The sequence below is a fragment of the Cyprinodon variegatus genome, unplaced genomic scaffold (genome assembly GCF_000732505.1).
Source record: "Cyprinodon variegatus isolate N-32 unplaced genomic scaffold, C_variegatus-1.0 Scaffold466, whole genome shotgun sequence".
NCBI classification, from domain to species: domain Eukaryota; kingdom Metazoa; phylum Chordata; class Actinopteri; order Cyprinodontiformes; family Cyprinodontidae; genus Cyprinodon; species Cyprinodon variegatus.
In genome coordinates this window covers 664,535-677,552 of record NW_015150919.1, presented here as the reverse complement: position 1 = coordinate 677,552, position 13,018 = coordinate 664,535, and the positions used below count along the sequence as shown (strand labels likewise).

The 13,018-nt window shown below is 37.8% G+C and overlaps 1 protein-coding gene across 1 annotated transcript in view; it reads right to left on the bottom strand.

Annotated features, from left to right (window-relative positions):
- The window catches only part of LOC107094144 (olfactory receptor 2A12-like), a 67,635-nt gene that overhangs the window by 6,884 nt on the left and 47,733 nt on the right, over nucleotides 1–13,018 (bottom strand). The window contains exon 5 of the mRNA XM_015389582.1: nucleotides 8,567–8,641. Coding sequence (XP_015245068.1) covers nucleotides 8,567–8,641 — 75 coding nt within the window. The remainder of the gene's footprint in view (nucleotides 1–8,566; nucleotides 8,642–13,018) is intronic.

The window sequence follows — 13,018 nt, the reverse complement described above, 5'->3', positions numbered from 1 at the left end:
TTTTTTTTTTTTTTTTTTTTTTTTTTTTTTTTTTAAGTGTCCTGTCTGAAAATGTGGCAATAAGAATAATTGTATTGATGCCAAAAAGAGAGCCCAACAGATTTTGCTTTCACAAGTGGAGCAGTAGTGTTCCGCTTGATTTATGCATATAAATCTTTATTAAAATGAGAGTATTATAGATTATATGGACACTTTTCCAGTTTTTAAAACTGGGAAAAGGGTCATTCTGACCAAAAGGCAACAGAAGGGTTAGGGTAAAGTGAAAGAGCAGAAGTCCTGTTGTTATGAATATTGTTTAGCTGTTGTGTAATTGTCTCTAATAAAATAATTCAGACTTTGTGTTTTCAGAACTGTTTCTGCTTTCAGAGGAAAATTAAGATTAAAATGTCAGAGTCTTCCTTTGACTCCCCCATTAAGCCCAACAGTCAGTTTGCAGCTTTTTGCCAGACAGTAAAAGCTCTCATTGAATGCCATTTACTAAAGGCTAGCAAACACTTGTGTATGGTATTGCTACCTTGTGGTAGCAGAAAGGCACTGCATGGAGGTGAAGCAATGTCAGCTGTGTGGCCATTTTATTTTACCATCGCTTTATCTCCTTTTTCTTTTATTTGAAATTAACAAGGAAGGAGAAACTATTTACAGGTGGTGCAAGAAATTCAAAAAATATCCAAATGATGAAGGAAAGACCATACAACACATTTCAGAAATGCAAAAAATTCAAAATAAAATGGTTTAAGGGATAGTGACTTGCTGACTATTGCCAAGCCTGCAGATGCATTGTACAGTTCAATACAGAGCAACATCCAGCTCCAATTACTGATGAATGACGGAGGCAGATAGAAGGTGTAAACATTCCTTTAATTAAACATGACCTCTACAGGAAACCTCCTTGTCAAAGTGCCAATTATTCCCTGCTCAAGAGTTTTTTTAATAGAGTTAGAGTAAAGGCTGTTTAGCTTACACACACATCTGGTTTATTTGGTGTTTGAGTCTCTGAAAATCAATAGTGGATGTGACAAACTGTCACAGGTCAAACTGACAAGCCAGTCGATGCTGTAGAGGTGGTTATATGACTACAACAAGCCTCAGCAGACTTCAGCATCATTATGCAGTTGATTTGACAGCTGATGGGTTTTTTTAACGGCTGCTTGCTGTCGAAACATTATATTTTTTTGCAAAGGATAAGTATGGGAGTCACATAACAGGGAAAGTTTATGAGAGAGGAGAATGACTCACTCAAAGCAAAGACTCTGCTGCAAAGGTATCTTTGGCGAATTACCATAAAGTGCCTCCAAAAATAGCGGTTCAGTGGCCCATAACTTATAGCTTTAAATGCTGGTTGCTGAGTGATGGACGCAGGCACACATGCTCAGCAAATTCAGCCTGGTTAATAAAGACTTTTCTAGCAATAAATGATTCAGAGAAAAACCTTTCTGCCACCGAAGCACATGTGATCAAAGCTGCACCTTCTGCTGTCAAAATGTGACACAAATGCAGCTCTGATGCAACAGGAGCTTTCTAATAGCAAAACAACAAAAATAGAAACTCAGCCAGTTTGAGGTTGTTGCTAACGCAACTAAATCACAGTGAGAGGCTTTACCTGCAATCATAAAGTGCATGACTGCTAGTTTTATGGTTTTCCCACAAAATAATCACAGTTCTAAAATAACAATAATAAACTTGAATTTAATTTAACACTTTGAATTCATATTTTCTTTACTCTTAACTTAAAAGGGTCATGATTAAACATATAGAGCATTCAACTACAAATATTTGGCAAATTATCACTGAGCGAATCAGCCAGAAATATAATGAATGAATAAACAAGTTTATAATAGTTTAACCATCATTCTTAGCAGAAGTGGTCAGGTTTGCCAATGTTTGCCTGCTCTCAGTCACAGACCCAACTTTTAGGCCTAACTCAGCCACACCTTATATGTATCTTTTATAGTGACAATAAAGCTTCTTGATTTTGTATTAGGGTTGTGATTAGGGCTTTTGGAAGGCCAAGGGTCATGTTAGTCTATCCAATAGTTTATCCAATTCAGGGTCAGTTTCTATTATTTTATTTTTTTCCTTTATCATTGTCCCTCTGGAAGAATCAATAGTATCCACAAGCTTATCAATCTAATCTACACAAGAAACCTTCAGATTAAGGGAATTTGGTTCGGCTGTTCAAAATAAACCCTGGAAATGATCAAACTTAAGCCCTGTTTAAAAGCTAAAACATTTTTCTGCTTACTCTGACATGCCAAAAAGCCTCTGCAGAAATGCATTCCGGTCAGACAAGACGAGGCTTAACCTATTTGTTCACAATGGTGATGTTTTTTTTAAATAACAGTACAAATGCACGAACAGTAAAGCACAGTGTTGGTAGCATGATGCCATTTGGTTTTTCAGGTTGCCAGTACATTAAAACAAAAATGGATATGAAAAAACATCCAATAAATGTCTGACAAACTTCACAGTAACAAATATTTCTTGACCCATTTCTTGAGGGTTATACAACAAGTGTGTAAAAATATAGAAAGGAACTACATTAACCTATTTTATTCAATAAGTTATTCTGATGAAAGATCTGAAATACATATACTGGACTAATTGATGTCTTATAAAATATCCCCTATGAGTGTTAATGTTAGTTTTGGTAGATCAACACTTTAAGTTACATGGATGTGACACTATGTTTCTAACATCTTTAAATATGCTTCAAAACGTCAATCCGAGATGAACGAATATGTCAGAATAAGTTATACGTTATATGACAGAGCTTCAAAAAGTTTTGTATATCAGCTTTGTAAACACCTTGCTAATTGGTTAGCAGTGTTCCCAACATAAAATAATTCCACACACCGGAGATGTGATTAAAAGTTGATCAGCCACAGACTCACCGTTTGCCTGCAAGTTGGCTGCTAGCTTTATCCAAGGTCACAGTGGCTTACTATATTCTATACTGTGGTCTTACTTTGGTGTCAATAGTGTAAAATATTTCTGCAGAGCAAACATGCAGCGGTTAAAAGTTGATAAGCTACAGTGCTGCCTGCTGCTAGCAAGCTGCTAACTATGAAATGGATTTCCAATGCTGAGCCTACTGGGCGTCTCATGAGGCCGGTTACCAAGTAGAAAATCAACTCCAGAGTTATCAGCTTGCTAACTTTGTGGACTTTGCTAAATCAATCTGAAACAAACCAAACCAATTAAAAAAAAGCAACTAATTAAGGTATAAAAAAAAAAGAAATTAAATTATTTCAAAGATGGTCAACTGCCCAACCCAAAATATCCAAAAAGGTTGTTGATGGTTTCGAAAAGGCTGCAGTTAAGGTTTGGCTTCCTAAGCAACCAAAATGGCTAGCATTGCTTTTATTCATTGACCCTGAATGCATATTTGGGAGTCTTTTCAAGACAGGAGAAGGAAAAAACATTGCAAATTTTAACTTGAAGTTAATCAGTGGATTAAAGTACATCCATTACAGTCCATCCATCCATCCATTATCTGATACGCTTGTCCCAATTGGGGTCGCGAGGGATGCTGGTGCCTATCTCCAGCTGTCAATGTGTGAGAGGCGGTGTACAACCTGGACAGATCGCCAGTCCATCACAGGGCAACACAAACTGAACAAACAACCATTCATGCACACACTCACACCTAAGGATAATCTAGAGAATTCAATTAACCTAACAGTCATGTTTTTGGACTGTGGAGGGAAGCCGGAGTACCCAGAGAGAACCCACGCATGCTCAGGGAGAACATGCAAACTCCATGCAGTAAGAACCCGGGGCGGGAATCCAACCCAGAACCTTCTTGCTGCAAGGCAGCAGTGCTACCCACTGCGCCGATTAAAGTGCATTAAAAAGAAAAAAAATGATATTGATCTATGAGTTGATTAACCTAAAAGTTCACATTTCAGCACCCTGTCTAATTCTCTCTTCATTTCCTAAATAATCTGTTTATATTGATTGCTCAGAAAATTTGCCAGTTGTTTGACACCTCTGTTGACAGCTCTGAGCATCTCACCCGGCACCCAAACATGCAAAACAAATATCAGCTAAAGCATGGGAGAAAAAACAGATTTTCCCCTCACACAGTTTTAGATTATTAACTCAATCCCAAAAAACTCAACCATTACATCTATAAATAAAAGACTGGATTAGATAACGAGGTGAGGGGGCTTCAAGTGACCCTTTTTTCAAGAAAGATAAGAGTCGATTTAACAAATTACATAAGAGAGTGTGACTTAACATGATAAGACAGTCCAAAAAAAGCGCAGCTAGCTTAACAGACCATGGCATTTTAATGTCTTTGGTTCAACTGTTTATTACACCTACGGGTGTAATGTTGAGTTTAATGCAGACTCCCAGACGGGAATGCATAAATAATTCTCACACCATCATTAGAAATTAAGTCTGAGAGGAACTTGGCATAAATAAGGTGAACGTCGTACACACAACAATGGGCACACTCATGAAAGACCAGGAGCTACATTAATCCTTCTTTTGTGCATATTGCACAATAGACGTCACAATCTGATGCAAGAAAGGGAGCCAAACAGACCTACAGCATTAAAAGAGGTCACTCACGCTTGGCTGGGTCTAGTGCATGTATTGTAGCCTAACGGCAACACTGTTCAGTACAGCCGCTTGTTAGTATGTCTGAGTGTGTGCACATATTGTCTGCTAATGGCATTGACAAGCCCCATGCAAGCATGTGGATCGCAGCGTGTGCTTTTAATTTCTTCCTTATTTTTTGAGTCATACGTGAACCTGGCTTAAACCACACATAATAACGTCATAAATTAAGGGATTAGTTAACCCTTTTGCTTTGTGATACCCACCCATCCTCCCAGTTGTATTAACAGTCAAGTCAGGATGAAGACTGAAGCTCTTCCTTTTAGGGAGCGAGAGCAGCATCTCACTGCACTGGTTGATTTGTTTAAAACTTGTTCGGCCAACTTTGAAACTGAAACAGGGAGATTTGTTCTGTCCAAAAGTCTGCAAGTTTCTGATTAGCGGGATTTACGCTTGGCAAAAGCAGCAGATGGGTTCAGTTAGCCAACATCCTCTGTGGCCCGCAGGGCTTGACGCACAGTTTTTCTGCACGTGTGCCACATGTAAACACAGACGATACGGGTCCTCATCTAAATTATGATCAAATGAGGCCAATCAGCATTTTGTCTGAGTAAACGTTTACCTCATATTTAACAGAAACGATATGAAAAACATGAGGAGAAAAAGCATAGAATTACTTTAACTATCAATAATATCTGTTAAACAAAACATGCTGTATGCCTCAGTTCAAACCAATCCGTTTTTCTAAATATAAAATGCTCTATACAGTAAAAAACACAACAAGAACCTTAACATTAACTTATATAAACATTTAAAGCCATCCTACATTCTCTCTGCAAAAAATAAAGTCAAATTTTTAAACCAGATTTATCTTGTAACCTAATTTCGAGCAACATCTTCATAAGTCATGATAGTTAAGAAATCAAAGCATTCTTGATTAACTTCTTGGTAAAATTATATTTACAGGACTTCTTTAACCTTAGGCAGTACATTGATGTCCTCACTTGTGTGTGAGGTCATACCCTGGACCTTGTCACCCCTAACAACCCTATAAGTTAAGAATTGCTGTGTCAGACCACATGGCAGTCTCCATGATGCCCTACTCATCCTCTCTTCACAACAACAAACACCATATTTATATCCGATACAAAAAGGCAACCCTGAGTTTACACATACATAAAATATCTTTTCAGAATTAAACTTAATTAACCCAACTTATTACATTTTAAAGTCTTTGAGAAATGATGGCATCTGACATCCACCTCCTTTCTGCAATTCCTCCATCAGTGAATGAGCGAGTTAAGTTGATGCTAACCAGCCTTCTGGACCTTTCCCATCCCTGTCAGAACTAGATTGGTCAGCTTCTCTTGCTGTGCTCACCGGTACAATAATACACTATGGAAAATGAAAACAGCTGGACACATCCAAGAGCGGAAATTCAAGTCATGTGAACTCACTGTCCAAAAGCAAGCCAACCAGGAACAACAAAGAGCCAACCCACACATGCTCAGGAAAGTACTAGCAATCTATTTTTCCAATACTATCGAATGTTTCCCTGAAAAGCTCATCATCATCCCTTCAGAGAAACATTTTCAAGCTCATGTTATACAGATGACCAAAATTCTGCCATGCTTTCAATTCACCATCCAGTTCTCAACACTAGATAACTTACCTTTCCTACTGACTGATCCATCTGCAACTTCAGACATCACTGACAACAGCATGCACCAGCTGCACCACATCACTGGATTAATGTTTAATGCATAATTCATAGTAGATCAGGATTGCTTTTGAATGGAAACCTTGAATATTTAAAACCATTGCTTTATTGTACATTTTGTAAGCTTGTCTGTCTGCTATATTAACCAATATGGTGCGTTGAACTAGATCTGCTGTTTTCACAAAAGTGTGAAACACTTTTTTTATAAAGTAGGGCATTAATTCATAAAAAAGTATATTTGAATTCTATAAACCAGTTTTCTGCCCAACAGCAATGATGAACTGCATGGCAGCATTCTATACCCAGCTATAGTAGAAGCTAGGCAAGAGCTCTCAGTCTGGTAAAGAATCTGGTGGTTATTCGAAATTGTTAAGGTTAACTTTTTATTGCAACATAAAACTGACTTAAACTAGACTAAAACAGTTTTAAGTTTTAGTCAACTAAAACTGACATACATATAGTAATGACCAAAATGTGACTAAGACTAATAATAGTTTTCCTTCTGAAGTCTAAGACTAAATCTAAGATGACTGTCAAAAACAACACTGCTGGTGTGAGGTGAATTATAAATAACCTTTATTATCATTAATATCATTGAATTTCATAATTATATGGCAAAAAAAGAAAAAAAAAAAGGTCGAAATGGATGCATAAGTTACAGTTTGTGTTGTTATTGTCATAAGATTTTAAATTTTGCTATAACTATAGAGGAATTAAAACAGGTTTTTATCATTATGGTGTTTAATACATTAAAAGCTCAATGTGTGTATAAATCAGCCAGCTACTGTAGGAAGTGTAAAAGCAACTATTTTAACATAATTTCCTTCCTGAAAGCATTTTTAAGTAATGTTAAATAGTTATAAGAGGGATTTAGGCATTTCTCTGTAATGGAGGAAAAACGTTTAGACTCCAGAAGAATTAACTTTTTTATTTGTGCATGGATTTAAAGAGGAAATTGGATCATTTCTGTGTTAAGAACGTTGCCAATTGTTCATATGGAAACCAGTGAGTGGGAGGGAGCAGGGTTATGTGTTGTGGTCCTGCTATGGTGACGCATGCCTCCATGAAAAAGCTTCTATGTACGTATAACTCCACCCATGCTTTTCGGGCAAACCATCCAAGTTAATGACAAACTCCCTGCAGTCGGTCCCACGGCCAGTTCTAACACACCCAGTTTTAATAGTTAACAGCTTCTAAACTCCCTAAAATCTGTGACAGGATCAAATAAGGCCTTTGTGAGAATGCAAGATGACAGCATATCTATATAGATAGGCTTTGCACTAGTTATGCAAAAAGTGTTGGCTCCTCTGGATGAGGGAGGAAAACAAGAACAGTTCATAAATTAACATGAATCAAGTCGTTCAGATTAATAAAGAGTTTTAATGAGATTTAAGTCAAGCTGCATTATGTGACCATTTGTGTGCATTTCTTGTCCACTCTCAGACCCTGCACAGATAATTCTCTTAAAGCGGGTGTAACGCTGCAAGGTTCTAGCACCATCAGCTTTCTCCTCTCCATCTTCTTTTATCCTTTTCATTCATTTGATGTGCTTCCTCCTAATCTTCCCTGGGCTGTCGACCTCACAGGCACACAGAGGAGACACTCAACGGCTGAGCCACAGCTCCTCATTCAAACAGAAAGGAAAAAGAAAGAAGCCTTCCTTGTTCGCTGTGCTTAAGTGCCTGCCTCCGTCTGTGTGCGTGTGTGTGTTTTTGTGTATGAATGTGCTCGTTTGTGAATATTTTCAAAGTCTAATTTTGAAGCATGATATCAGACCCGCCAGCTGCTGAAGGAGGGATTACATCAACATCTGACCCATTGCAGTTCTGAAATACAACTGACGACTGAGTTCTGGCTGTGCTGAGCTATATTCTGAATGGAAACTGTAAATTCTCAATGAGGATTTTAACCCTCTAGTTTTACGTAGAATGGTTAACCCAGCTGGGAAATGAACTGATTGGTTCTATAAGATATCAACCTGTTGTGGTTCAATTAAAAAAAAGATTTCTACACATTTTTTATGTCAAATTTCGGTAGTTTTCCAAACATCTTATTCATTTTGAGGCCCATTAAGAAAAATAAAAACTTATATCCAGAAGTTAAACAATCCATGACAGATATTGCTATATTACTCAGGCATCAAATATGGAAACAGAAACAGGAAAAGACTACAGAAGAAGGCAAGAAGGTATAAACTGGAAGGTCCTGGACTGTTAAAGGAAGCTGGAGTACCAGGAGTGTATCATGTATGCACAACGAGAACAAGAAAACTCCACATACCTAGGGCTACAACCAATATTCAAATCTGGGACCTTCTTGTTGCCAACAGTGCTGACCACTGCTCCAACCTGCAACCTGAATGGATGGAGAGATGATGAAAAGATGGGTAATTAGAAAGCTGGACTTTTATACAAAAGAATGAGCAGAGTTGTAAATCGTTGTTACTAACTGATAAAACCAGTAGATGGGGAAAAAAAAAAAAAAAAACTATGTAAACTGATATGTTTGGCATCCTCATTTGTCTTTAAAGAAATTCCAGAGTTTTAAACATCTTAGTTTCAGCTTCACAACATTTCTGGGCCACAAAGAGAAATTAGCATTTTTATGCAAGTTCGTATTCTTTTGCAGATAAAACGTTTTGATCTATCAGCGTTTAATGTCCATAAAGCAAAGGGACTTTGCGCTATTAGTCATTTCTTGTTTAGACGTTTTTTTTCTATTTTATCCGCACGAGATTTCTGTTAAAAATTACAAAAAAAAATGAACCAATAATTAATATGATCTGCTAAGACGGCCCTGGCAAATGTGAAGCAGCTGGGATAAAAGTCCTCGTCTCTGAGTCGGAGGCTGTGATTTTTTTAAACTGAAAAATGTGGACAACCTTTTCAGGTTGGAGCAGAGGCTCCAGTCCACCTCATGAATTATGGCAGGGTTAGTTTTTTTCTTGGTTTTTACCCCAGACCTGGTATCTCAATAATGAATCAAAACTATAAACTTCAGTACATCAAAAAACTTTGTTTCTTACACAGAAAATGCACAAAGATGTGTTAAAGTTTATCATTTATCATTGCAAATGAACACATTCACTATAGAAAGAGGTAAACGTTTGGTTTCAAGAACTATTTAACTAAAAATAAAAGCATTTACAAATGAAGGGTTCAACAAGAACCTCAAGCAGTATTTTAAAAACACAGACAAAAGAAAAAAAATTACCATGGTGAAAAGGATCCATCAATATCTCAGTGTGTTTGGGATGTATAATTATTCAAGAGTTCCTCGCTGCAAAACCAACGTCAACCCCACCCACCCCACATCAATCACAGCTCCACATTAGGACAAACTGTCAAAGGTTGTGAACATTAAGATCAAGTTCAGGAAACAGAACCAGTGAGCTATGTTTATATTATGTCAACTTATATATATTTTTTTAAATGTCATAAAGAGGTTCCCATCTTTACGAGCTTTCTGAGGGTGTATTGTGATCTGGGACCGGCATGTCTAACATATAAGGACATAATGTAATGCTTATATAAACAGAGTCAAAACATCAGAGAGGAGAAATACATAAAAACAACCATCACTGTACATAATGCTGTAAGCAAAAGAGCATTTGGTATAAGAATGTTTTTAACCAACCTATTTTGGCCACAGACTTGTAATTCTCTACATGCAATGACAAACCACATCGTTACTCCAAGCTTTTAAAGATCAGTCAGCCGTGGTTGGGATTCAGCTTGTGGCACATGGACTAACAGAGGAAACCACCCTTGGGCTAATGGGTGGAGCGGGAAAAATTCATGAGACAGACGGGCAACTGTCTAAATTGTGAAACCCATGAAAGCATATGAAGTGTATAACATTAGTAAAAGCCTGTACGTAAATCTAAAGGAAAAATCCCTTTTTGGGAAAACTTGTCTTCCCTAAAGATTGTGCTGCAATGCAAAGTAGAAAATGGGGAACAATCTGAGGTAAAGAGTCTTGCTCAGGGACCCAGAGTGACAGTCTGAGTTTTAAACCAGGCGACCTTACAGCCTCTCCAGGACACAAACACCCCGTTCTCCAACGGCCCATCAGCCCATCAGCTTCACAACAAATGTCAGCCAACTGAAGCCAAATCAAACGGCTGAGTGGAGGTCCATTTAATCAAACAATCAGACCAGTTAGACCAGAACCCAACACTAAAACTCAAAGCAGATGTGCAACAATCACAGGGATAGAAGAGCAAACAAAATAAGAATTTAAAAAAGGAAAAGGAATAAAGATGCACAGAATGCCAACCACAAGAGCCAAGCATCCATAATATGTCTATGTACAGTTTTCAATCATCACCACTTCTGTAAGCTTTAGAGTTTGTCCCATTTTTTAAACTGAAAATATTGTTCAAATAACTTTATTTAAATCTTTACGACTAAAACGTAATTTAATGAGCAGACCTCAGTAGTTCAGTACTGATGTATCAATAAGCCTGTAGCCTGGTTTCCTGAATTTACTTCAGGTCGGAAGTTCCCGGGCTGTTCGGCAGATGTGACATCAAACGCGTCCATGTTAAATCAGGGTTTATACAGGAATGAGCAACTCCAATTTAATGCTTTTTAATGCTCTTTTAATGCTCTTAAAAATATTTTTAATGCGACAAGTACCTATAACTCTCCGAACATACGGCTTGACGATCAGCCGGAAGCAGTTCCTCGCAAATATATCGCAATATATTTGCATATTATATATCATTTAAGAAATAGTTTTTATAAACATTTTTTTTTAAATAAAGCATTTTAAATGCCAAAATAATCACATTTAATGAATGTTAATGCCAATTCAGGCTTAATTTAAAAAATAATTATTCAATGACTTTTAATGATTTCTAATGAACCGTGAAAACCCTGTAAATGGCTCCAGTCTAGTAAACAATCAAAACGTTTTATTCAAGATGCATTTTGTCGATAATCAGAAGCTGATTAGTGAGAGCTATAAAAACAACCAGAAGAGGGCTGCAGTTTTGCTTTTTGGCCACAGGTGGCAGTTTTCTTAGAAAACGGCGTAATGCATCTTTGAATCCAGATCAAACGTTGTATTAATCTACAGGAGTTAAAGTATCTATACAGCTAAAAAGATATTGCATTCAATCAGTGCTTGATGTCTGAAATGTTACAAAAGATAACTGTGTCATATTGTGCTACTATCTGTATGCTGTGTGTAGGATAGCAAAAGCTAAAAGTGATTTACTTTAAAATAAACCCAACAGCTTCTAAAAGGTGCATCAAGGTCACAAAAATGACCCCATCCGATAACCAATAATCACCTCCCTGATGATGGACACATAACTGTCACTGAAGAATCAATCCTAAGCTTTTGTCACTCTGTTTAACATGGCTGCACTGAAAGGCCTCTGATGAAAGCAGGGGTGCAAATAAAAACACGCGGTTTATTGGCTGACTAACCACGGTCCCATTTATCTCCACGACACGGCGACAAATCCATCAGCCCTGCAAATCATAAGAGCTGTCATCATCGTCTGTGCTCCTGTTAGCAGACAGCAAATAAACAGAGCAAGAATTAATATCACAACAGTCACTGGCTGTGCATGAGTCAGACCTCAAATAATGTCAACGAGATAAATATTTTATCCTCCCTGGTCTTTACACTGCTCCATCACTCATACCTCTGAAAGAGGTCAATAGGCGCAGACACGGTGGAGGTTGTAAGTGCATCAATAATCGATTCTGAGTGAGGAGGGATGGGTCATCTTCACCTGAAACTTTAAGTACAGGGTGCAGTAAGGGTAACAAGCTGGGGAATTAATAGCCAATAAGACGTTTCTATTAATATTAGAGACCGTTATGAATAAATCAATGACCCAACATGAAACCCTTCGGCTTCCCTGAGCCGTTGTGAATGCTTTAACCATTAGCATTGGTTGGAGCATTTCTCTACTTTGTTGACGCCATTACAGAACTTTAGTTTTCTGTCATAACTTTCATTTCACACTTTCATCACACAACTAATAAAGTACTGAATCAAAAATAACATTTAATTTAACTGAATATAGATGAATAAGCCATCCCACTATTTATGTGCTTGAATTCTATTTTTTCTGTTCTCCGTTAGGTCTGTTTACAGAACTTAAAGCCTGATGTGATTCACTGTCTATCGTCTTAGTAACCAACCAGCAGCTTGTAAGAGGTCCGGTTGGCGTGGTTACAAATCCAGGAGGGAAACTTAGATATCCATCTTCAATGCAACACTCCCGGCTTCTGTTTGTTTCCCATGTGAGATGTGAATTGAGAATCTCCAAAGGAAGGCTTCCTCAGGACATCCGAATCAGGAAGCCAAAACCACCTAAGCTTGTTTCTTTTGGCCACGTTCACCACTGCTTGTCTTGATGCTAGATTCCAATTTTTTTTTTTTCAGCTACGTTTTATTTATTTTTTGTGGCTGTTCACTTGACTGTCTGAAATTGTGTCCCCAATGAGACCCGCATGTGTAGAAAAAACAACAACAGACGTATCTGTGGATGGATTTAAAGCTGTTAAGCAGTGGAAGTAGCTGGATAAGGCAGCCAACAATGGTGAATGAGAAAGAGGTATAACACCTCAAGTTCCTGGGCTGCTCAGTGGCACAGTGGGTAGCACTGCTGTGTTGTAGCAAGAAGGTTCTGGGTTCAATTTCTTCTGAGGTCTTTCTGCATGGAGTTTGAATGTTCTCCCTGAGCATGCGTGGGTTCTCTCCGGGTAC